At 37.0% G+C, this 26262-nt stretch overlaps 1 protein-coding gene across 4 annotated transcripts in view; it reads right to left on the bottom strand.

The window, feature by feature from the left end:
* Positions 1 to 1479: 1479 nt before the first annotated feature.
* Positions 1480 to 26262, bottom strand: part of LOC131168633 (uncharacterized) — an 82413-nt gene continuing 57630 nt past the window's right edge. The window contains exons 17-26 of one of the 4 annotated variants that reach the window (XM_058128226.1): positions 9625 to 9783; positions 9331 to 9375; positions 8985 to 9206; positions 3582 to 3688; positions 3450 to 3506; positions 3287 to 3359; positions 2948 to 3203; positions 1935 to 2011; positions 1791 to 1822; positions 1480 to 1575 (exon numbers count right to left, since the gene is read on the bottom strand). In XM_058128226.1, the coding sequence (XP_057984209.1) occupies positions 3042 to 3203; positions 3287 to 3359; positions 3450 to 3506; positions 3582 to 3688; positions 8985 to 9206; positions 9331 to 9375; positions 9625 to 9783 (825 nt within the window). In that variant the 3' untranslated portion in view covers positions 1480 to 1575; positions 1791 to 1822; positions 1935 to 2011; positions 2948 to 3041. Of the gene's footprint in view, positions 1576 to 1644; positions 2012 to 2947; positions 3204 to 3286; positions 3360 to 3449; positions 3507 to 3581; positions 3689 to 8984; positions 9207 to 9330; positions 9376 to 9624; positions 9784 to 26262 lie in introns of those variants that run through there. The other 3 variants (XM_058128225.1, XM_058128224.1, XM_058128223.1) reach the window with 3 other exon arrangements.

Below are 26262 nucleotides of genomic sequence, written 5' to 3'. Positions count from 1 at the left end.
TGCCATGAATTAACTGTAAAATTCACATAAATTTCCTCTTTTACTACTACTTTTTCTTCTTCTCTTTCACACGTCAAACGGCTTGGTAAGATAATAGGACCAAATTTTAAAGCCTTGACAAAAGGCTTGAATCTTGGCAGAAAAGAGAACGTAAAATGCCAATTGTGGTTTAATAGATTGTTTACTTATTTTGTATTCTTATTCATTGACTGTTTTGTGAGTACTTCGAGAAATATTTGTGCACTAAGTCATGTGTTTCTTTTTCATTTTTTTCCCAGTCTACTCAAATGCTTATTATTGGGCGCACATATTTTCGTCCTTGGGGAGACGGGTTTATAGGAATTTACCTGTCCTAATAGCCAAAAAACATGACATGAAATAGTTGTGTATTAAGAACAAAATTAGCTAAAAGAGTAGGCCCTGTTTTTCTTTTTCTTTTTCTCTTCTTTTTCCAGTCTATTCAAATGTTCATTACCTAGACAAACAGATGGTGCGTTCATATTGTTCTACAGAAATTCATCTACCCTACCAACCAAAAATATGACTTACGTATTGAAAAGGTCAAAAACTATAGGCATAGGTCAGAATTATTACAGGGGGGCCACATGATCCAAAGATTTTTAACACATCTTTGTCATGAGAAGCTGTTCTCAAGATTTATACCAAGATCTCCAATATGAAGAATCCCAGGGGCTCATTCATTCATTCATTCATTGGCATCTTTCATTTTCTTTTCTAAATGGTGTAATACTTGAATGTAGTGGTTTAAAAATGGACTTGTAACTAAAGATAGCACTTACACTCCCAGTAAGCTTTTAGGGTCCTTCTTGAACATAAAGAGATGTTAAAGAAATAAATAGAAGTTTTGTAAAATAAAAAAAACCACATTTTCATATTCAGTCCAAGACAAGTGAAAAAAGCAAGCAAAAAATGCATAATAAAGAAATAAAAAATTAATTTTACACTTAATTAAGCTTTGATATTTATTAGATTTCAAACATACTAGAAAAAGATAAAATTTTAATAGTATTTAATGTAGACAATAAATATAGTATTACTATGGAGATTTAATGCTATGACTAGTAGTAACTAGAGTTAAAAAAAAAAAAAAAATGAAAATGGCAAAATGTTAAGGAAAAAGATAAAAATAAAAAAATAGTGTTTGAAAACATGAATCTCTAACCAACACAACTCCAAATCCAAACCCTCTCCAAACATAATAAAAGTGTTTTCTTAGCTGTCAATTGATCTAACAGAAGAAAAGAAAAGAGAGTATAATTTAGAGGTGACAATTCTATCACAGACCCTCAATTTTCTACCTTACCAATCAAAATCAAAGAAAACTAACATCAACCATTTTTCCTCTTTCCATCCATCACAATGCAAATATCCCAACATGCAGCAGTGGAGCTACACTCGAACATGCACCAAGCAGGATTCAATACTGCCATTCTACTCCTAATATCTTTAGTCTCCAGCTTTCTTTAATCCTTTTCTTCACTATTAATTTTTAATTCAACAGTGGTTTTACACACTCGGGGCAACTCAGCCAAAAAGATGAGTATGCGCTACAGCCTACAGGCAAAACAAAAGATAAGAAGACCATGCACCAGTGCCCTCCACGAGGGCACAAAGCTAAATAAGTGAAAACAACAAAGCAGTATCTAACTGATTTTCGTAGAAAATTGTTCACGTAGATACATTCTTTGTTCACCACCTCCAACACCTCTCTCTTTCCCCTCGCCCTCCAAAAAAATAAAAGTGACTCTAATTTGGGAAATAAAACAAACCTGTGAGTGAACTCGTGTTGCGATCCCCATGCCTTAATTACAAAGACAAGAAAGGATCAATGCTATTTACATTCTCTTGCTGCCGAGGATGCATTTACAAACAACTAGAAATTTGGAAACATAAGATGAAAATGAAACCCATACCAGCCCAAACAATTGGAGAAGGAAAAAACAAAAGAATGTGGAAAGCACAATTCATATCATAGAAGCCTCACTGTCACCTGCAGGAACAAGTGACATAGGTTAAAGGAGGGAGCAAGGGAGCTTGCGTGTATCCACATGTATTCAAATTGAACTGTAAAAAAAGAGTTAAGAATGCACATTCCAATATTATTCCAATTTCATATGCTCATCCTACTTGCAAAAGTAGTCTTACCAGATATTAGTCATTTGCCCTAAAGAAAGTTCTATATTAGATTTTTTTCTTTTACAAATATTTGGCATAGCAAAATGGAGAAATGTTCATATCACATGAATAACAATATCAAATCCTCTTGTATTTTTTGAGTACAAATAGTTTTTATTAATTCAATGGTGCACCTGTCAAAATGTGAACACAAAGAGTTCTCTCTCTCTCTCTCTACATACACACTTCATGTAAGCTGTACAAACACGTGCACATGCAGAGTCTATGAAGCCTGATTCATAAATGTAACTTAATAAGTATTAATAGGAATAATAATTAATGCATATTGTTGCATCTAGCTTTGAGCCAAAAGATGACACAAATTTATTTGTATTTTATTCATTTGATCTGTTGTGTTCGTTTTTATGTTCGGTTCAGAATTAATTAGAATTCTTAAATTTCTTTCTAGTTCAATGTTTTGATTGCGCCATATACAAAAGCTAGGATCAGAGTTATATACATGTGTGTGTGTGTGTGTGTGTATTTTATATTACTGCTATGCATTAAGATGACTGGTGAACCTTTTGTTGGACTGATTCTTATGTGTATTATCAATCTAATTCCCAAATTCTTAGTAATTGGTAAAAGTATTTTAAGTCTGATCCTGGGCTTTTATAGATTGATTATATGACACAATCATATATCCAAACATATGGTACTGGGCTTGAAGTTTTCCACCATCCTCCATCAACAGACACCTTACGCAAGCCACAGGAAAATGCATCACATAACAAAGGCTTGAGAATCTCACCCTGTATATTCTCCAATATTGGATGTTTGACGAATTTAAGGACCCTGGACGTAGGTTACAATGCAGCAATGCCATCTAACAGTAGAAAACCCAACTATGACATCTTCAGTGCCTGCTTCAGTTGTGCAAGAGCAGAAGGATGCATTCTATTAATGGCTGAATTAAAAGATTCTCCATGAAGGGTAGCACATGTTTGAAGATTCTCTCTCAGTGAGGTCTCTAATGATAGTTGGTTGATAGGATCTGAAAACTTGATCTAGAAACAAACAGATCTATCATATAAGTTTCTATCTGCAATTAATTCTGTTTGCTGCTATATTAAATTTCAAACATGACTACCTGTCGTATTCTGAACTCCTTATTTGGGACAGTGCCCTCGCAGTGAGACCTGCTGGAACTCATGTTATCGCCACTGCAATTTGTTGAAGAGAATTTGTCTCTTTTTAAAAAAGTAATATCTTCATTGATCATGACAGTTTAGGAGTATGAAGAGAAATCAAACCTGGACTCTTCCTCACTTAAATCATCTTTTACACCCAATATTACACCGGTACATACACTACAATCAAAATGCATGTGAAATGAATACATTATCTTCTCGACACTAATATCAAATTCAAAGCTCAAAAATTACCTTAGAATCTGATCAAGTTTATCAAGGACTTGAGGCAGTCTTAATGTCAAAATTAGAGAGAGGGCTAAACCAAATGTCTTTCTTTGGGTGGAAGTTACATTGTCAACCTGTGACAGCCCAAAAGAAGCATAAATGGAAGAGCAATGTTTTAAAGCAGTGAATTTTAGAGCAGGTAATGTCCAAGTCCAAATGATACACAAATCCATTACACTACCAAAAATGCAATCAAATATCAACAAAGTAATAATTAGAAAGTCTCAGTACCAGTCCATGCCATCAGTGTTCCTCTTCCTTTTTCTTTTTCTATGATTGTTACAAGCATGAACCAAATGACAACCTATCAAGCATGAGGATAATAAAATTCTCCAATAGCAACTCCACAAAGAGCGGACACAATCAAAATTTCACTCTTCTCTGAAGTTGATATGAAGGATTCTCAAGAACACTAATATAGTTCTATTTATGTAATGAAGCATGCTTAAGCAGCAGTCTGTAACATTTCACAAACCCAAAACCAAGAAACTAGTGTCAACAGTTTCTGATGCAATTATCATCATTATCATTAACATATGAGCTAAAAGGTCTTCGAGGGGGTGACGCTGCTTTACAAAGAGATTACATCAATGAATTCAAAAATATATAATTGATGAACAGCCCAAAAGAGTTGGCCTATTCAAAAATATATAATTAAGAAATCCTAATCTCTTCTCTTCTCATATTTCCTGCCTTAAAATCCAATAATAGGCATTATCTTCTGCTTTTTTCAACATCAAACTCATTACCAAAATGAATAGAAATGGGGAGAGAGGACCCTTTGCCTTAAGCTTCTACAACTTGCAAGAAAAACCAGCTGGATGCCCATACCTAGCACAGAGAATTTCACAGTAGATATGCGCCTAAAAAAAAAATCCAGAATCTCCATTTCTCTCCAAAGTGATTTGGAGATATCAGCATGCTTTCTCAATGTTGAGTTTGCAAATCATCCCTTATCTATGCTCTTTTAGATGGACATCACCACTTCATGGGCTAAAAGAACCACATTTAAAATCTGCCTTCCGCTGACAAAAGCATGCTGACATCTCCCAATCATTTTATCAATCTCTCCCTTCAATCTCTTAGCCAGCACCTTCAACAATAATTTATAAATTTGTCCACTAAGCTAATGGGCCTACAATCTTTGATATTTTTTTCTCAATCCCTCTTGACGCATAACTCAAAACTCCCCAGTAGTGAATCTCTAAACGTCTTCATGCTGTTATCCTTCAGAGTCGCCCAATGCTGTTGAAAAGTAGCAAAAGAAAACCCATAGTTCAGGAGCGTTGTCTTCATTAAGCTTGCTAAGAGCTCTCACCACATCATACTCCTCAAAAAGATAACCTCTAACTTACCTACTGCCTCTGTATCAAGCCCAACCACCTCCAATCCATCCAGCTTGGGTCTAGCATAAGAATTCTCCTTAAACAACAGCTCTTGATAAGCATTTGTCCCTCCCCAAATTTCCCTTTTAGTGGTCATATTTTGACCTTCTACCTCAACCGAGTCACCAAAGTTGAATCTCTTTATTCCTTCTCTAGCTATAAAGCTCTAGTTTTTTGTCTCTAGAATATTTCCCATCACAGTGAATCTTCTCAGTTCCTCTTTCAAAACTGCTCCATTATCTCTCTTCATTAACCCCTCCCATGTCTCCTTTTCAATCCAATCTGTTGATTTCACGCAACAAATTACCTTTGGAAGATATTAGGGTCCATTTAGTTGTGGAGAATATTTTCCATTTTTAGTTCTCCAAAGAATTATGAAAATTCCAACTTATTTTTTGTTAATCAATTCGAATTAAAAGGGTAGAAAATAAAGAGTTTGTTTACTAGTACAAAACAGTTTTTCATTTTTATTCTACATGACTAGATTTCAAAATAACTACAAAAAAAAAAGCCAACTAATTTTCAATTTTCCAAAATTACAAAAAGTAGTTTTTGTGGTCATGGATTTTATGACTTGGATTTGGATTTGTGTGGATTAAGAAGAAACTCAATACAATTTCATACTATATTTTGTCATAATCAATGCAAACTTAAGAAGAAGATGTTTTGCAACTTTTCTATGCAAACTTAGAAAATTGGAAAATGAGGTGGCATTTCTGTAATTATTTGAAAAATTAGAAATGAAAAATGAAACTATTTCCATGAGCAAATAGTGCCAAAACCTTTTATTGTTTTTCAATTTTTGCATACAAATGTCCTAAAACTGAAAACTGGAATGGAGAATGAAAACTGTTTTCCACAACTAAATGGGCCCTAAACATCCCAAGAGTCTCCTTTCTTCAAGATTCCAACTTGCCTTTAAGTAACTTCAGCTTATTTGCCAAAACAAAACTGGCTCTGCCCCTCCTAACTGGCTGGTCCCCTCGCTCCTTGACCAGATTCCCAAAATTCTCTGCCATGAACCACATTTTTCAAACCTAAAAGGCACCTTTCCCGCCCAAAAAGCTCCATAAACCAGCTTAGTAGGGCGCTGATTGGACATGGGCCTAGGCAACAGCTTCTGAGTAGCTCCAGAAAATTAGGAGTCCCAAAAAACGAAAATGAAGATTCCATCAATCCTTGATAATGGGAAAATCTACCAGGTAAAATCCCTCCAGGAAGATCCACCAAAGCCTCAAGGTTAACAAAATCTCAAACTCCATAAGCTGTCCTATATGCCTCTCCACCTCCACTATGATTGGATTACCATCCAACTTGATTTTCATGTGGGGGCTGGTCAAAATTCTTTTGAGCATCTAGTCACTTTGCCTAAATCCACAAATCCTCCACAGAAATCTCCAATCACTCCAAAAACTTTTACTTCCCAAAAAAGGATCAGAAAACAGAGGTGGCAAATCCATATCTTTTTCGGTCCGATCCCCTCACTAGATGTACCAACGAATTGCCATTAGATTCCACCAGTCGAGAAGAATATCTCTTCAAACCTCCACTGCTTTTGAAGCACATTCTCAGCATCCTTCTTCTCAAAGATTGACCAATTAAAAAGCAGATCAATCCACCAAGCAAAACTTACCGACTCAAACCCGTCCGAATTGTCCCTCTCACCTGCCATGTGTCGAGCTAAGAACAACATAGCTCAATTTTAAAAGGTACCAAAAAATGAGAATAGAAACTAGGTTCTGATACACATCGATCCCCTCCCTTTTGCCCTTTTCTGAGTTCTCCACCCACCTTACCATTTCATTTCTGCCTCCAACCATACCATCACATGTATAGCTTCCCACCAGTGCAGACCTCAACACCTGCAAGCTAAGTTCCATAGCCTCCAACTGGAAAGAAACCTCCCTATCCATAGAAGACATCCTAATGTTAGTCTTAGTACTCAACCTCACAATAACACTTCTCAAGATACTATCTCTGAAAAACAACAGGAAGGCTTTCTGTTACTCCCAACTCCCAGGTTCTCACCACAAGTTTCTTCTCTTCACCTGCTGCCTCTCTGCACAGCTTTGCAAAACAATCCAACCCTGTAACTATGCAGCTTCTAGGAGCCTAACTAAGAGGGCTCCCCTCTCTCCTGAAGAGGAGTTCCAAGAAAGCTTCTTCGGGATTTGTGAGAACCTGAAGGGACAGAGGCTGATTTTTTCCAAAGAAATTCATCCCAGTAATCCTTTGCGAAATCTACTACCTAGGTTGCTTGATTCATTATTACTCCTCTGATTCATACTCTCCAACCCCCACCTTCACCTCTTCGTAATCCAGACTTGTCATTGATCCTGTTTTCTCAAATCTCAAAAGGTATTGGACTCAAGTTGCAGAAATTCCTCATGCGAGAAAGAGGGCACACTTACTGTCAGATCCTTAAAGAAAGGTCTTGGCTTCTTATTTTTATTATCAACAGATGGATGAAAAAATATTTGATTGACAAGCCAAAACCAAGACCTTACAGTAGATGAAATCATGGCCTTCAGCACTTAGATGTGATAAAATACTACATTACCACACCATTCTGGCAAACTGTTTTGGAGCTTTGATCAAAGGTCCCAATTTAAACAACACTAGTGATATATTTATTCATAACTAGATTTCATAGCACACATCTTAGGTTGTCATTGGTTAGGATTTTTACACAAGATTTAATTGATTTCAAATCATTTAAATCAATTCTATAAAACTAGAATGTTTAGTTAACCATTATGAACCCAATTCCACTTCTGTCATTTTTAACAAATAATTAAGACAAAAGCAGGTTTAATGACAATGTGTTTTAAACAGAAATATCACAAAAACTGTCAGATAAATATATTATTTCTTCCAAGAAATATGCTATCAAATAAGTTTAGCTGTATCTAAAGCATTTTATGTATTGAAATCATATTTTTTTTCCATGTGCTAACCATAAACAGTAGTCTAATAAAGCCATTAAGTTTTCATCACTTATGTCATAATTGATTATTCTAATAATAAGAAACAGTTTCCACGACTCAACCTAAGACAACCTTACCAATTCAAAATTTGTGCATGCCAAACATTGTCATAATAAATGTATTACAAGCAAAATTTCAAATTTAGTTAGAATAATTCTAGCATTTTTTCCCAGGAAGTGGAGTAGAATAATTTTAGTGGAGAAACAAAATTTTCTATTGAGGCTCCATTTGTACAGGAGGAAGTATTTTTCAATGGAAAATAGAAAAACTATTTTCAAGGGAAAAGGTAATCTTCCATTATTTTTTCTTTCTTTGTTCGGAGAAAGAATTACTGTCTTTGAGAAAGTTGTTTTCTACTCTTAAATGGAAAATATTTTTCTTAAAAACATCTTCTCTTTCAGGTGTGGCACCAAACCAAAAAATGGAAAATTCTTTCTTAAAGATATATTTTCCTCTCAACCAAACAGACCGTAAACTAGATAAGAATATAATGGATTTTATCGAGTCATGGTTTTGTGTAATGCGCAAGCAGTATATATCAACTTCCTCCTGAATTTGCCATGATATTTATCTGGGTTTAATACCTGAACTACTAGGTGATATCTTGCTGATAAACGTGCGCGCACACGCACACACACAGACACACACACAAGGGCATGCACACACATTTAGAATGTTTTGATAACCATAAGACACAATGATAGTGGCGATTGACAAGAAGATATCCATTCTGGTTTCAAATTTCTCAACCATAAGATAGTGATAGGCATGCTTTATAAATAACAAAATCTGCACATTGAAGTATCTTCTTTGTATGTAATGCTTCAGTTCAACTCAAACATTTGTTTTTCAATTTATTTATGTAGTCTTAATGCCTCTACATTTTTTTGAAATATATACATAAAACGATGATCTTAAAGGGAAGTAAAAGGGGAAAAGGGGAATGTTTTCACAAGCTTCAAGTAGCAATCTTGGTTATGGATGCATTTCATACTGACCTTATCAAGCCATATGTCAACCAAGCAAAGAAGTACATTTTCTTCAATTTGGAAACCCACACTTTGAAGGAGTAATGAAAGTGATGGTTCCGATGTTAATTGGGCTAGGTAATTGGTATTCATGACCAAAATCCTAGCTACAATTGCTGCAGAAGATGCTTTTACAGCTGCCTTAGAAGGATCACAGTCATCTCCTCCACTCAAACAGATGACAATTAATTTCTAAAAATGTCAAACCAAAATGAATAGATAAGTCAATTATGGAAGTACATCACAAAAAATAAAAATAACCACCAATGATCTACAGATAAATGATCACAGATCCAAACTGACAGAAAAATCTGACCTGAAGAGTATTGCTGATCAATGGAGGAATTTCCACAGGGAAACACTGCAAAATAGCAGAAAAAGCATGCAGATGAAATAATTAGTTAGCAATGATGATTGTACACTGCTGCTACTTCCATTGAAACTAGTCAGAACTGGGAAGCTAAAGCAGACCAAGCATGCACAAAACTTCCCATATTAAGGTGACCAAATTAACAAATTTTAACTCAAAAAACTTCAAAACTCATTAGTAGGCTATAACTCAGGCAACTTTTTCTGTAAACATATGGCTGCAAGTATAAAAATCAAATACCTGTATTAGAAGTTCAATGGCTGGGAGAATTGAGAGAAGTCCTCTATCATTGACATTTCCCACAATCAGATCAAGGAGCTTAACCACGGTAGAAGTATGCATGCTCAGAAACTCAGATCCGCCCAGAATTATGTAATCCTCAATGATATTGACAGCAACCTGCAAATAAACTCAGGTGATGCAGAATATAGTACGAAATACGAATTATAATAAAATAACTAACAGTTCAAAAGATGCAAGTCCACAAACAATCTCAAAAATACCTCAAAAAACTCTTGGGCAGTTAGAGAAAAAGTTGGATACCAACAGGGAACTAAAACATTTGGAACACTCAATAAACTATGAAAAATCAGGAAGGGTGCTCAGAAATCTCAGAGGCATGCAATAGCCGAAGCCCATTGTAAATTATGTTTAGGAAATTCACTTTCTGGAATGTTAGGGGACTCAATAACAGATCTAAAAGGACAGTAATCAAGTCTTTTCTTATGGATTGGAGGGGCAATGTTGTGTGCTTACAGGAAACTAAAGTGGAGAGGGTGAAGCAACTCTTGGTCAGAGACCTTTGGGGCCAAGACGCATGTGGATGGATATCACTTGGAGCTGAGAGCAGCGCAAAGGGTATTCTTGTCTTGTGGAAGCTTAATTTTGTGGAATTGTTGGACCACTCCATTAATTCCTTCTCGGACTACTGTTTGTTCAAGAATCTAAATGATAACTTTCAATGGATTATCACAGTATAATTTTCAATGGTTTGTCACAGGGGTTTACATCCTAGGTGAAGGACCCTCCAGATATCCTTTTTGGAATGAGATCTTTCAGGTTAGGAGTAGGTGGGATGCTCGAGGCGATTTCAAGATGGTAGTTTATTCTCACGAGAGAAGTGGAGGCAGCCCTGAGACCAGCTACATGAGAGAATTTCTAGACTCAATCAACATGAATGCCCTCATTGATCTTCTACTCATTGGTGGCAATTTCACTTGGTCCAACTCCAAGGAGCCGCCTTGCTTTTCAAGGATCGACAGGTTCCTAATTTTTGTGGATTGGGAAATTTGCTTCCCCAACGTGATTCAGAGCTTGCTTCTTAGGTCCATCTCAGAGCACTTCCTTGTTCTCCTTGACACGGGGGGGAGTAAAATGACGGCTTCGGGGAGCTAGTTAAAATATAAGGTGGTCCTCTCTACGTGTCATGAAGAAGGCTAGCCTTGTGCTAGCCTCAAAATTGAAGGGGATGAAAGAAAAGCTGAAAATGTGGAATAGAAGCACATTTGGAAATGTCCAAGCGGAAAAGACTATTATCCTCAATGGCATCAAAGAACTCAATGTGCGGGAGTTAATCCAGGGTCTTGATGCCAAAAGGAGGGCCAGAAGAGTGCTGCTCAAGAAGGATTTGAATGAGGTTATTAACCTTGAAGAAATTTATTGGAGGCAATGGCCCAAGGAGGGGTATTAGAATACTAGATTCTTTCACCACGCATAAATCACTCATCATAGATGTAACACCTTATCCAGCATTGAATTGGGGGAAACACCTTGACCAGGGAAGAGGAGTATAAAAAGGGCATCTGTGGATTTTACAGTCTTCTACTTTGAACTTGAAACATGGAGACCAATTGTGGATGGAATCAATTTCAGATCTCTTAGTCCCTCCATAGTGGGGTAGAAAGACCCTTTGACAGTGTAGAAATCTTCCAAGCCATTAAAAATTGCAACGGGGACAAACTGCCCAATTCGAATGGTTTCTCATCAGCATTCTTTTCGGCTAACTAGACAAGCATGACATTATAAACATTTTCGAGGAGTGTTATGGACCATGTGGATTTGTCAGTTGGATCAACACCACCTTTGTCACCCTAGTTCTGAAGAAAGTTGGGGCTGTTAACATCAAGGATTTTCGGCCTATTAGCTTGGTGGGAAGCATTTGTAGAATCCTTGCCAAAATCCGAGCTGAGAGGGTCAAAAAAGCAATATCGGAAGTCATTGGTTGGTATCAGCATGCTTTCATGGCTGGAAGACAAATTATGAATACGGACCTTATTTTGCTAATGAGGTGATGGATGCCTATCAGAAGAAGGGAAAAAGGGGAGTAGTGTGCATGTTTGATATGAAGAAAGCATTTAATCATGTCTGAAATTTCCTTATTTTACTCAGGAAAATGGGCTTTGGGGAACTTTGGTGCAGTTGGATTGCACAATGTATCAAAACTCCAAGCTTCTCAGTGCTCATAAATGGCTGTCCATCTGACTTCTTTCGCTCTTCTAGAGGCTGGAGACAAGGGGATCCCCCATCCCCCTTTTTGTTTATCTTGGCGATGAAGGTGTTAAGCCTTATGTTGTTGAAAGCTACTATGGGAGGGCCAATGTTTGCTTCTGGCATGACGTTTTGCACGAGATGTTCCCCCTATGTGAGATTTCAAAAGGGGAATGGGGCCAACGTTTACGTTTGGAACGATGTTTGAAGTAATGACATAAATCTTAGAGCTATCTTTCCTTCCATCTATAGTTTGGCTTCTGACAAGGGTGCCCTCATCAGCCATCATCTCCAAATCTCAGATCAGGGGATCTTCTAGGATATTCTCTTTATTAGGAATGTGGCAAAATGGGAACTACATGTACTCTCTGACTTTTACAGCAATCTCTATTATTTCCAGTACCAAAGCATCCCCAATGAACCAAAATGGGCTTTGGACAGAAATGGTGTCTTCACTGTCAGATAATTTTACAAGTAAGCTCTCTCCGATGGGAAAAAATTGCAACAACACCCCTTGGATTCGTATTTTGAAGACAGCGGCCCCTTCAAAGGCTGCCTTTTTTGTTTGGGAGTCAACCCATGGAAAAATTCTAACCTTGGACAACCTGCAGAAAAGGGGGTAACCATAACCAATAGCTGTTTTCTTTGTATGCCTGATGCAGTCAACCACATCCTTCTCCAGTGCCCCTGGACAAAAAATCTGAGGAACATGGCTCTGTCCTTGATTGGCCATCAGTTGGTTGCTGCAAATTCTGTGGGAGGGGAGCATTGAGCTTGGAAAGGCATTAGAGCCACCCAGGAGAAGAGAAAGGCTTTGAACATTCTTCTTGCCATCTTTTGGTGTGCTTGGAAAGAAAGAAATAAGATAGCCTTCAAGGATTCAATTACTCGCTTCAGATTTGCAAAGAGCAGTGGATTGCTGATGTTTCCAACTGGCACAGTGGGCAAATTGTGAATGATCATAATGTAAATCTCGATGTGAGTGACACTCTACAGAGTGGTTGACTTTTTGTACCTTGGTTGACATTACCTTGACGCCCAACTAATAATATATATTTTTTTTGGCCTATGGAAAGAAAAAAATTCAAAAGATGCAAGTCTGGAATTGACAACTACCTACAACATTTTGCATATGTTACATATACAATAAGTGATCACCCATTTTTTTTTTTAAAAAGGCAGCCCGGTGCACAAAGTTACCGCATATGCGGGGTTCGGGAAAGGGCTGACCACACTAGGTCTATAGTACGCAGCTTTACCTTGCATTGCAAGAGGCTGTTTCCACGCCTCAAACCCATGACGTCCGGTCACAAAGAGGCAACTTTACCATTGCGCCTAGGCTCCCCTTCAAGTGATCACCCATTCACTCCAATTAAAATACCAAGCAAAATTCTAACATCTTTGTGTCAACAGGCAGTGGAACAGAAGGAACATAATAGTGACAGTAATGCCAATTACAAGCAAATGAAAACTACATTGTTGAAAAGTAAAATGGTCTATTTATCTTTTTCTAAATGTTATGCAGTGCGACTTTAAAGAATTCTACGCATCACATACCATAAGAACCTAATTATTGAAATTTACCTAGACACTAGTTAATTAATTACAGGCTGCAGATGCCCATAAGAATTTCAATACTGAAGCAACAACATTTTAAATTTTGGTTGGCTAAAATTTTGAGACTTCAAAAACACAAAAAAATTGATTTTGAATTAAAAAAATTATTGAAATTAGCAGTAAGTATGGAAATTTTTCATGAAACTTCAGCAAAAAGAAAGCCTTTTTCAAGTTTTAGTAGACATAATAGTGCAAATTTTAAAACAAAAATATTGTACACAGCATACATCGATGAGAAGTATGTGATCTATAAGGGGCCAATACTATAAAAATCAGCCATACTGAACTTTTTTGTGTTTTTTGATAGAGGCCATATTAAACATCTTCAATTGAGCTTGACATTTCTTCTTTATCTTCTCGGAAAGATGGGTTTTACGGAGCAATGGTGCAATTGGATCGTACTGCGTAAGTACTGTAAGTTTCTTGGTGCTTATAAATGGGTGCCCTTCCAATTTCTTTTTCTCCTCCAGAGGATTGAGACAAGGGGGTACATTGTCCCCCTTCTTGTTCATTGAGGTGACGGAGGTGCTGAGCCTCATATTGAAAAATGCCATTGAATGAGGGTTCCTTAAAGGCTTCAGAGTTGGTAGAAATGGAAGGCCTTTGCAGGTCTTACATCTTTTGTTCACGAATGAAATTATTATTTTCTATGAGGATGACCCTTCTCCACATTCTGAATATGCATTGCATTTTAGAGACTTTTGAGGCTATCTTAGGTTGATGCATTTTAGCAATTTTTTAGGCTATCTTAGGTTTGAAAGTAAATCTTGGAAAAAGTAAAATTATTCTGATTGTCAACAATTGAGGAGGGCCTTTCCTTGCGGGTCTTTTGGGATGCAAATTAGGATTTTTCCCTATTAATTACCTTGGTTAGCTTTTAGAGCCAGATTCAAAGATAAAGGAGTTTGGGACCCTATTATCGAGAAGTTTGAGAAAAGGCTAGCAGGATGGAAAAAGATTATTTTGTCAAAAGGTGATAAACTCACTCTTATTAAAAGCACCCTGACAAATCTTCCAGTTTACTTCATGTAACTCCTCCCACTCCCAATTTCTATTGCCAAAAGACTGGAAGGGATTCAAAGGAGATTCCTACAGGGGAGCTTGGGGTTAGAATTCAAATTCCACCTAGTCAAATGGGCCAAGGTGAAATAGCCAATTTGCTAAGGAGGCTTGAGTTTAAAATCTTTTCACATTTTCAATTAAGCGCTTCTTAGTAAATGGTTGTGGAGATTCATAATAGAGAAAGATCATCTTTGGACGGAAATCTTTGCCATGAAATATGGGCTTGAGCACAAGTAGTCGATCTCCTGTGCTGAAAAAGGACCACACAATGTAAGGGTGTGGATTTGCATCAAGAAAGGCTGGAATTACTTTTTCTCCTTTATTCGATTCCAAGTGGAAACTCTGCCTGTGATGCACTTAAAGTCCTAATTTTTTTCACTCATAGCCAGTCCCAAGCTCGGGTAAAGGAGGAGGGTTGCGTTAGGTAGCTGACAGCCAACATAAAATTTTTCACATCACTATGATAAATTGCTAGGGCGTCCCCTACAAGTGGGCGAGGGTTGACTAGGTTGTCGCCCCGAAGTGACACACCGTGTCGACATCCAAGTACAGTGTCAAATATGCGAGAGTTCTTGCATCATTTTGGACATGAGCAAGTACAGAAACTAGGATTAGATTAGTAACTTGGAATATAGGTACACTTACGGGTAAAAGTATGGAAATTGTGGACACAATGATTAGAAGAAACTAAGTGGGTGGGGGAGAAAGCTAGAGAAATTGAAAAATCAAAATTTAAACTTTGGTACACTAGAAAAGAAAAACATAAGAATAGTGTACGAATTATTGTAGACAAAAACTTAAAAATAGTATTGTTGATATAAACAGAGTAGGAGAATCAAGATGGAATTAGGTCAAGAGATAATAAATATCATTAGTGTTTATGCTCCTCAAGTAGGCTTAGTAGAAAATATTAAGAGACAATTTTGGGAAGATATGGATAGTATTATACAAGGCATACCAGGGGTCTAGAAAATATTCATAGGAGGAGATCTAAATGGACACGTTGGAAGAGATGATAAAGGTTATGAAAGGATACATAGAGGATATGGATATGGAGGTAAAAAATGAGTCTGGGAAGATGATCTTAGACTTCGCTATGTCATATGATTTTATTACAACGAATAATTGCTTTACGAAGAGAGAAGAACACTTAATAACTTTTAAAAATGGACAAAATAGAAGTCAAATAGGTTTCTTTTTTTAACTAGGGGGGTAGATCGTTTATCATGTAAGGATTGTAAAGTTATTCTAGGTGAAAGCTTAAGCACACAACATAAAGTCTTCGTGTTAGATGTATTAAAAAATGGAAGAAAAATGATAAAATAAACCAATGTAAGAGAACTTGGTGGTGGAGCCTAAAGGGAGAAAATATAATAAAATTTAAAGATAAAATGATCAAAGATGGGGATTGGCCTATAGATGATGGGATAGATACAAATACTCTTTGGAGTAGATTGGCTAGCTCTATTAAAAAGATAGAAAAAGAGATTTTAGGTGAATCAACAAGAAGATTCTAGAATAGCAAAAAAAGTTGGTGGTGGGATGATAAAAATATCCAAAAAGTCGTGAAGACAAAAAAAATTTGGCAAAAAACGTCGCGAAAATGTAGAAACATGGATAACTTTGAAAAGTATAAAGAGACAAGAAAAGATGGAATAAAGGTCATTAGTGAAGCTAAACACAGATCATTTAATAGTTTGTATGATAGATTAGATACAAAATGAGGGGAAAGAGATATATTTAAACTTGCTAAAGCTAGAGAAAGAAAGAGTAAGGACTTAGGAAATGTAAAATGTATAAAAAGTGAGGATGATATTGTCTTGGTTAAGGACGAAGACATAAAAAAAAGATGACGAAGTTACTTTAGTAAGTTGTTTAATGACAATCAAATAGAAGGCTTAAGCTTAGAATTGACAAATAAGGAAAAGATTAAAAATATGACATTTATTCACAAAATTTAAGTAAACGAAGTTAAGTTTGCACTAAAAAAGATGAAAAATGGAAAAGATATAGGATTGGATAACATCCCAATTGAAGTTTGGAAATGCTTAAGTGATAACGAAATTATATGATTAACTAATTTATTTAACACAATCATAAAAACTAAGAAAATTCCAGACGAATGGAGGAAAGGGACTATAATACCTATATGCAAAAATAGAGATATTCAAAATTAAAATAACTATTGTGGAATTAAACTTATTAGTCACACAATGAAACTGTGGGAAAGAGTAATTGAACAAAGATTAAGGCTAGAAATGAAGGTCTCAAAATATCAATTTGATTTTATGCCTGGGAGATCTACCATAGAAGCTATATTATATCTTTGAAAAAGATTAATGGAAAAGTTTAAGGAAAAGAAGAGGAAATTGCATATGGTATTTAGTGACTTAGAGAAAACATATGATAGGATACTAAGGGAAGTTCTATGGTGGGTTTTAGAAAAAAAAAAAGGGTGTATGTAGTAGGCATACTGATGTCAATAAGGATATGTATGATGGAGTAATGACTAATGAAAATACTATAGATGGAGAAACTAAAGAAATTATAATCACCATAGGTGTAGGATCTGCTTTGAACCCTTATCTTTTTGCTTTAGTGATGGACTAACTAACTAAAAGCATTCAAAATGAGGTTCCATGGTGTATGTTGTTTGTAGATGATATTGTATTGATTGATGAAATTAGTGGCGGAGTAGAGGCTAAATTAGAATTATGGAGAGAAACTTTGAAATCTAGAGGCTTTAGGAAAGTAGAAATAAGACTAAATATATGAAATGTAAATTCAATAATGGTAGAAGGAATATTGGAGACAAAGTTAAACTTGATGATGAAGAAATAAATAACACTTGTAGATTTCGATACCTTGGATCTATTATGCAAGCTGAAGGGGAAATTGAAGATGATGTAATGCATAGAGTTAAAGCAAATTGGATAAAATGGAGAAGTGCTTTAAGTATGCTTTGTGATCATAGAACACCCTTAAAATTGAAAGGAAAATTTTATAGGACAGCTATAAGACCAACTATGCTATATGGATCAGAATGTTAGGCGGCAAAGAAACAGAATATCCAAAAAGTAAAAGTTGCCAAGATGGGAATGCTTAGATGAATAAGTGGTATAACACTAAAAGATAAATTAAGGAATGAACATATTCGCAGTAAGTTAGGTGTAGCTCCTATAGAAGATAAGATAAGGGAGGGACGACTCAAATGGTTGGACACTTGCAACATAGGCCACAGAGTGCGCCAGTGAGGAAGAGTAAGTTAATTACTGTGGGAGGAAGTAGAAGGGGTAGGGGTAGACCTAAAATAACTTGGAATGAGATAGTGAGTAAAGATTTAAAAGCCCTGAATTTGTTAAAAGAAATGGTCCATGATCGCATAAATTGGCCGACCCCATCTCGTGGGACTTAAGACTTGGTTTTGTTGTTGTGTATTAGATTCCAAGTGGGGGATGGTAACAACATTTATTTTTGGCATGATGTGTGGAGTAATATGGAGGTTCTTAGTATTTCATTTCCCGCCATTTACAACATGGCTTGTGATAAACATGCCTACACGTGCCCACATCTTCAAACATCAAATTAGGGATTTTTCTCGAATATCCCCTTTCATATAAATGTGGGAGATTGGGAACTCCACCAAGTCACTGATTTCTACAGTTAACTTTACAAGTTCCAATTTCAAAACACTCTTGACCTTCTTGTTGGGTCCTTAGACAAGAAAGGGGTCTATACTGTCAGATCCTTCTACAAGAAACTTTTTTCTCTGAGTCAAACAACGTTCACTCCCCTTGGTCTCAAATGTGGAGAACAACTGCCCCTACAAAGGTTGCCTTTTTTAACTTGGAAGCAACTTGGTAAGATCTTGACCCTGGACAACTTACAGAAAAAGGGGTTCTTCATTGCCAATAGATGTGCCCTTTGAATGGTTAAGGCAGAATCAGTAGACCACATCCTTCCGCATCGCCCCTGGACTAGAAATCTTTGGAATGTGGCTCTAACTCTAATCAGGCAATGGTGAGTTACTACTAGATCTATTCGAGGGGAGCTTTGGGCCTAAAGAGGGATTCAAGCAACAAAAAAAAAAAAGGAAGGCTTTGTCTCTCATTCCTTTTGCAATTTTTTAGTGCATTTGGAAAGAAAGGACATAAGAGTTCTTAAAATTCAATCACAATGCTTCAGTTTAGCAAAGAGGAGTTGTTTATTGCAGGTTACTTGTTGGCATAGTTTACTTGTAGCAAATGAGTTCAACGTAATTTTTGATTTTTGTGACACCCTTTTTAGGGTGCTTGATTTATTGTACTTCGGGTTGGCATCCCCTTGATGGCCTCTTAATATATACTATCATTGCTGATTAAAAAAAAATCTTCAATTAATATAACTAAAATCAATAAATTCGTTACATTATCTTAAAAAAATACAAACCCAAGTTTATTTCTATAGTCAACCTAAGTCACTCTAATGCTCAAAGACGATCTCCCTCACTGACTATCCTTGCTCCTTCCCTTTGCTGGCTCCCTCTGCCATCAACAATGGAGGGTCTTTGCTCGTGCTTCAACCTAAACAGGAGATCCCTTTGGGCCTCCACTCCTCTCTTGCTCAATCTAGACTCTCCTTTCGCTTGACCTCTCGCTCGACCTGGACTCCCCTTTCGCTCTCTTCTCACTCGACCTCGACTTCTCTCTCGCTCGACCTCGACCCCCCTCTCGTTCAATAAGTCCTTTACTTTTCCTTTTGTAACAAGCCCTTGTCCTCACCTTATCCTCGTTGGCCACGGATGCCCTCGCACTTGAGCAAGCTTCTTCCTCCCACAAGCCCTAGTCGAGCAGTCCTCTGTTCATCTAGTCTTGGGCCCTCCCCTTCGACCTTTCTCTCTTTGTTCCTCAATCTTGCAAGCTCTCTCCTAGTCCGATAGCTTCTTTACCTTGGTTTCTATTTGCTGCATATCTTGTTGTGATGCCAAGGGATGGGAGGTGCACTATGGTGGCCGAAAGGATGTCTTTTGACTTGGTCTTTAAAGTGGGAAGTTTCGATTTTCTTAAAATCACATAATACTGCAGGGGATGAAGGATCTCCATCTTTGTAGAGTTGGTTGAATTCAAATGGTTTCTTGAATCTTGGAATGAATTTTGGGCTCTGAAAAAATCCATACCCCAAGCAAATTATTGGTCTCATCGAACAAGGAACAAGGATAGAACCTTCACTTTGAAGCTGAACTCAAACAAGCATGGAACTACCTTGCCCTTATGGAGAGCAACAGTGATGGTTGGAGAACACTTGCATTTTTGGAAGGGTTTGAATCCAAGGGATGAATGAAGATCTCCTCCTTGGCAACCAAGTTGGGAGACCATGTTTTTACTCCCATAAAGAAAGGCCCAACATGTCAATTCTTCAATAGGAGGAGAAGAAGTCGACAACCTTCTCAATAGTAGAGCTTCCGTGTTCCCTTGCCCTTATTGTGGCAAGCCTTTTGAGTCTTTTACTGACTAGTTGCTTGACACCTAACCCATAGGCAGAGGGGAAGACGACTAAGCGTTTACAATCCTTTGGGATTATTGTGGGGTAGAGGAGTAATGCTGCTAGTGACTTTGGATTTCCTTAACTTGATAAAGGCAATGCCAAAACCTTTGTCTCTTTTGAGGATGTTGGCGTGCGCCTTAACTCGGGACTTTGAGCTACAAAGAAAGGGACCTTTTCCAGCGCAATCCCACTTGACTGCTCAAAGTCCAATCTTTCTCCTTTTAAGCTTCATGGTGTCCTTTGGAATTTGGCAAAAAGCTACTCCATTTTGGGAAGCCTATCCCCTTATAAAAGTTCCCCTCACAGGGAGCTGCAATTTAGGAGGAGACAGTTTTGGAAAGGGACCCACCAAATTCTACAAATGATGCGGGAAGACTAGCCCTTGTCCCAGCCCCTAGTACTAGCTATGATGCTTTGGGTGCCAATCCCAATTCTGAGGATTTGGTTGATAGACCTAATTTTGAGACTTTGAATGACTTGGACTCCAGCAACGCTCAAAAACAGGTATCTATTTGGGTTCTTCGAAAGCTGAAATTGGTAAGCTTTTTATGCGTGCCCTTCGAAGGGTTTGAGGATAGAGCCTTACTGTTGTTTGAGGATATCGAAAGAAAGAGGAGAGGAATTGGGAAGCAATCACAAAAACCTTATAGAAGTATCAAAGAGTTGGATACCAATAGGGAATTAAAGCAGTTGGAATGCACAATGAATTATGGAAAAATAGGAGGATGCTTAGAAACAGAAGAGACATGCAACAGTCGAAGCCTTTGTTTTAAGTCATGTTAAGAAAAATCATTTTCGGGAACATAAATGATCTCAATAACAAAGTTAAGAGGAGTATAACCAAATCCTTTCTTAAGGATTGGAGGGGTGACGTGGTGTTCAAGAAACTAAGGTGGCGATGATGGAGCAACTCTTGATCAATGAACTTTGGGGCCAATAAGCTTGTATTTGGATTTCCCTTGGAGCAATAGGTAGCTTAGGAGGTATTCTAGTCATGTGGAAGCCTAGTGTTGTACAATTGTTGGATCACTCCATAAAGTCCTTCTCAATCTTTTGTTTGTTCAAAAGCACAAACCATAACTTTTAGTGGATTTTCACAAGGGTGTATGGCCTAGGTGAAAGACCCCATTGAACCATAACTTTTGATGGATTTTCGTAGGGGGTGTATGGCCTAGGTGAAAGACTCCCTAGGTAAATTTTTTGGAATGAGCTCTTTGGGATAAGAATTAGATGGAATGCTCCTTGCATTGTTGGAGGCGATTTCAATATGATCATAAATCCGCAAGAAAGAAGTGGGTGTAGCCTTGAAACTAGTAGCATAAGAGAATTCCTTGACTTTATCAATGTGAATGCCCTTATTGATCTCCCTCTCATTGGTGGCAAGTTCACTTGACCCAACTCCAGGAAGCAGCCTTCCTTTTCAAGGATCGATAGGTTCCTGATTTTGGTTGGATTGGAACTTCATTTTCCTCACATGATTCAAAGTATACTTCTTAGGCCCATCTTAGATCATATCCCCATCTCCCTTGGCATGGGGGCAGTTAAATGGGGGCCAAACCCTTTTCGCTCAGAGAATATGAGTTAAAGCATGATGGTTTTGGGGAGTTGGTGAAAACTTGGTAGTATTCTATTCTAACCATGGGGAAGGCTAGCTTTGTGCTTGCCCCAAAGTTGAAAGTAATAAAAGGAAAGCTTAAAATTTGGAACAGAAACACCTTTTGGGAATGTCCAAGCGAAGAAGATTGTTATCCTTAAATGGCATCAAAGAGTTTGATGAGCAAGAATTAATAGAGGGTCATAATGATGATCAAAGAGCCAAAAGAGCTATGCTCAAGAAGGTATAGTATGAGGTTATTGATCTTGAAGAGATATCTTGGAGGTAGAAATCCAGAGCTCTATGGCTTAAAGAGGGGGACTGTAATACAAAATTCTTTTATCAGACAACAAATGCTCACCATAGAAGTACACCCTTTCCAGCATTGAAATTGACTGTGTCACCTTAACTAGGCAAGAGGACTTTAGAAAAGGTATTTGTGATTTTTATAAAGACATCTACACCAAATCCAAGTCTTGGAAACCTACGGTGGATGGCATCACTTTTAGATCCCTCAGTTCCTCCATTGCAAAGTGTCTTGAGAGATCTTTTGAAGAAACAAAAGCACTCCAAGATATTAAAATTTGCAATGGGAATAACGCGCCTAAGCCTGATGATTTCTACTTGCTTTCTTTCCGGCTAACTGTAACCTCCTCAAACGTGACTTAATAAACATGTTCAAGGAGTTCCGTAGACCAAAAAAATTTGTCAGTTGCATAAATACCATTGTAAGTCTTATTCCAAAGAAAGTTGGGGCTGCTAGCATAAAAAATTTCTGCCCCATTAGCTTGTTGAGAAGCATTTATAAAATCATTGCCAAAGTACTTGCTGCAAGGTTCAAAAAAGCAATATCGGAAGTCATTGGTCAGTATCAACATTCTTTTGTGGCTGGAAGACAGATTATGGATGCTGTCCTTATTGCTAACGAAGTGGTGGATGCCTATCTGAAGGAGGGAAAAATGGGAATAATGTGCATATTGGATATGGAGAAAGCATTCAATCACGTCAATTGGAATTTCCTTCATCACCTTAGGAAAATGGGATTTGGTGAGCTTTGGTGTAATTGGATTGCTTAATGTATCAAAACTCCAAGCTTCTCAACGCTCATTAATGGTTGCCCTTATGATTTCTTTCACTCCTAGAGAGGATTGAGACAAAGAGATCCCTTGTCCCCTTTTCTGTTTATTTTGGTCATGCAGGTGCTTAGCCTCATGCTAATGAAAGCTACTAAAGGAGGGATCTTTAGAGGTCTCAAGGTGAGCAGAAATGGATGGACTACAGAAGTTTCTCATCTTCTTTTTGTAAATCATACTAATATTTTTTGTGAAGATGATCCCCTTCATATCCTTAGCCTTTGGGTTTGAGGCCATCTCAGGCCTTTAAGTGAACCTAGGCAACAGTGAGCTTATTCCAATTGGGAGAACATTGAGGGGGGGGGGGGGGGGAAGAGGACTTTCCTTGCTAGTTTCTTGGGTTGTAAGATGGGAACTTTCCCAATAATTACCTTGGTCTCCCTCTTGGATCCAAATTCAAAGATAAAGGATTCTGGACCCTATTATAGAAAAATTGAAAGGATGTTAGTAGGATGGAAAAGAAATTTCTTATCAAAAGGCGGCAAACTCACTCTTATCAAAAGAACTTTGACAAATCTTCCATTTTACTTCATGTCTCTACTTCCCTTACTAGCCTCAGTTGCTAAGAGATTGGATAAAATTTAGAGAAGATTTCTTTGGGGAAGCTTAGAGGAGGAGTTTAAATACCACCTTGTTAGACGAGGAGGGGTCAAACAACCCATTTGTTCAAAAATGTGTTTTAAAAAGACTCAATCGAGGCTCGCCTCAAAGCAAGGCATGCCTAAAATGCCTTAAGGCTCAATCTAAAATACCAAATTCCAAAAAAGCTAATGCATTACTTGCTGAGGCTTACGCATTTTTACAAAAGGCACACCTTTTGCACCTTTTGATTTGAGGCTTGCGCATTATGGGTGTGCGAGTCTCAAGTTAGAATTGGTTAGAAAATTTTAACCACATGTTTATATATGTTTGTATAAAAGGAATTTCATAATATGAGTTAATTTCTAGAATCTTTGAACCTCAATCTTTCCAAAATAATTGAGACTTGTATCTTAGATGATGAAAATGGCTTGAACTTTATAGTATAGCCATCTAGTTATGATTCAAGTCATGTACTCAAGTTAGCAATTTTTGAATGGCCACAAGTAGTCTGCAAAGTATATCTAATTTTTCTTTTTTACATTATATATGTGATTTTCTTAATTTTTTATTTATTTTTATAATACATATAATTTATTTACATATTTTTATCTTAAAACAAATTCACAAAAGGCTTATGTCCCAACGCCTTTTAAAACATTGGTTCAGAAGTCTCGGGTTGAAATCCCTTCTCACTTTCAATAAAGCCCTCCCCAGGAAGTGGTTATGGAGGTTCATGAAGGAGAAAGACCACCTTTGGGGGAAAATTATTGTTTCTAAATATGTGCTATAGCACAATGATTGGACAACACACAATGGAAGAGGTTCCTCTAGAGTGGGTGTTTGGAAATTCATCAGAAAGGATGAGGTGATTTTTTATTTTTTATTTTCAATTTGTGATAATTCAAGTGGGGAATGGGGCCAATGTTTACTTTTGGCATGATGTGTGGCATGAGACCCGTAATCTTAGAGCTGCATTTCCTTCCATCTACAACTTGGCTTGTGAAAGAAATGCCCTTATCAGTCATCATCTCCAAATCACTGATTAGGGAATTCTTGGGACATTCCTTTTATAAGGAACGTGGTAGATTGGGAACTTCACACACTCTAAATTCTACAGATTTCTATACAATATCCATCACCAAAACATCCCCAATGAGCCAAAATGGGTTTTGGACAAAAATGACACTCTATTAAATCTTTTTATAAGAAGCTCTCACCATTGGGAACAAATTGCAATAACTCCCCTTGGATTCACATTTGGAGGATAGCAGCCCCTTTAAAGGTTGCCTTTTTTGCTTGGGAGTCTGTACATGGAAATATTTTAACCCTCGACAATCTGCAGAAAAGAGGGCTTACAGTCATGAATCGGTGTTTTCTCTGCATGGCAGACGAAGAATCAGTCAACCACATTCTTCTCCACTGCCCCTCGACAAGGAACATGTGGAATTTGGCTCTTTCCTTGATTGGGCAGCAGTGGGTTACCGCAAATTCAGTTGGAGGGGAGATTTGGACTTGGAAAAGGCATCAGAGCCACAAAGGAGATCTTGCCATATTTTGGTGGGCTTGGAAAGAAAGAAATAAGAGAGCCTTCAAAGATTCATCTACTCCACTTCAGACCTACAAAGCCCAACGGATTAATGCTATCTTCAGTTGGCTTAGCAGGAACATTGTTAATGATCATTTTGTAATACTTGATGTTTTCGACACTCTACAGGGCGGTTGATGTTTTGTACCACGTGTTGGTGATGCCTTAAAATAAGAATATATTTTCTTTTTGCCAATATATATATCTTAAACAAATACAACTAATTTAAAGACTAAATTCAACTAAAGTGTTGTAGTTAATAACAAAGTTCCATTTTGCCTAAAATTTCAAGAGTCTTAAAGCTATCATCCCTCTCATCTAGTAATAAAATAGCTTTATTTTCAATTAAAAATCAAGATTAGCTAGTCAAAATTTTCAATTTGGAGGACTAGAACAAAAAAAATTGTACATAACATACGTCAATGAGAAGAATGTGATTTGTAAGGAGCAGTAACTATAAAATCAGCAATAATAAACCATTTTTTTTTAATAGAGGCGATATTGAACATCTTCAATTAATATAGCTGAAATCAATAAATCAGTTAAACATTATCTTAAACAAATGCACCTAATTTCAAGGTAAAAGTCGAATAACATGTTCTGATTCATAGTTTTAAATTGCAGTAGCGGATAGCGTAACGTAATGGTGACGGGTGTAACGGGAGGCAGGAGTAGCGGATGTTACATAACGGGAAGCGGGTGTAACGGTCGTGAATTTTTTTGAAGCACGCACAACCTTGTGCATATTAGTGTACTTGCTTGTTTTAAGCTTTCTAGCCCTTCTTAGAAAGAGTTTTAGTATATTTTGGATTCTTTAGTTCGTGTAACAAAGTTATTTGGTAAGGGCAACAAGTTTACATTTGTTTTAAACCACCATTGATAGAAAAATTACGCGTGTGTGCGTATTTATACTTTTCATTGTTCTTATCTATGATAAATTCTTATGTGTGCTAAATTAATTAATAAAACAAAATACAGTATACGCTTCATTAATCTATTAGACACATAAGACATACAAATAATACAAATATAAAATAGCTAGAAAAGAAATAAGGTTGAAGTTGAAAAATATAGAACATAAATATCACATTACTAATATTATCAAAATAAAATATTTTCCTAACAAGTTAGTATTTTCTAATTGTTAATTAATGCATCTATTGTGAGTATTTAAAGAAATAGTAAATTTTGTATCATTGTCATCCTCATCATAATCTTTTCCCCCTTTTGCCACTAGGTATATTGAGAATGATATATGAAAGAGAAAAAGTGAGAAGAAAAAGTAAAAAATAAAA

This window comes from Malania oleifera, chromosome 11, assembly GCF_029873635.1.
Source record: "Malania oleifera isolate guangnan ecotype guangnan chromosome 11, ASM2987363v1, whole genome shotgun sequence".
NCBI classification, from domain to species: Eukaryota; Viridiplantae; Streptophyta; class Magnoliopsida; order Santalales; family Ximeniaceae; genus Malania; species Malania oleifera.
This window is presented reverse-complemented; position numbering and strand designations above follow the sequence as displayed.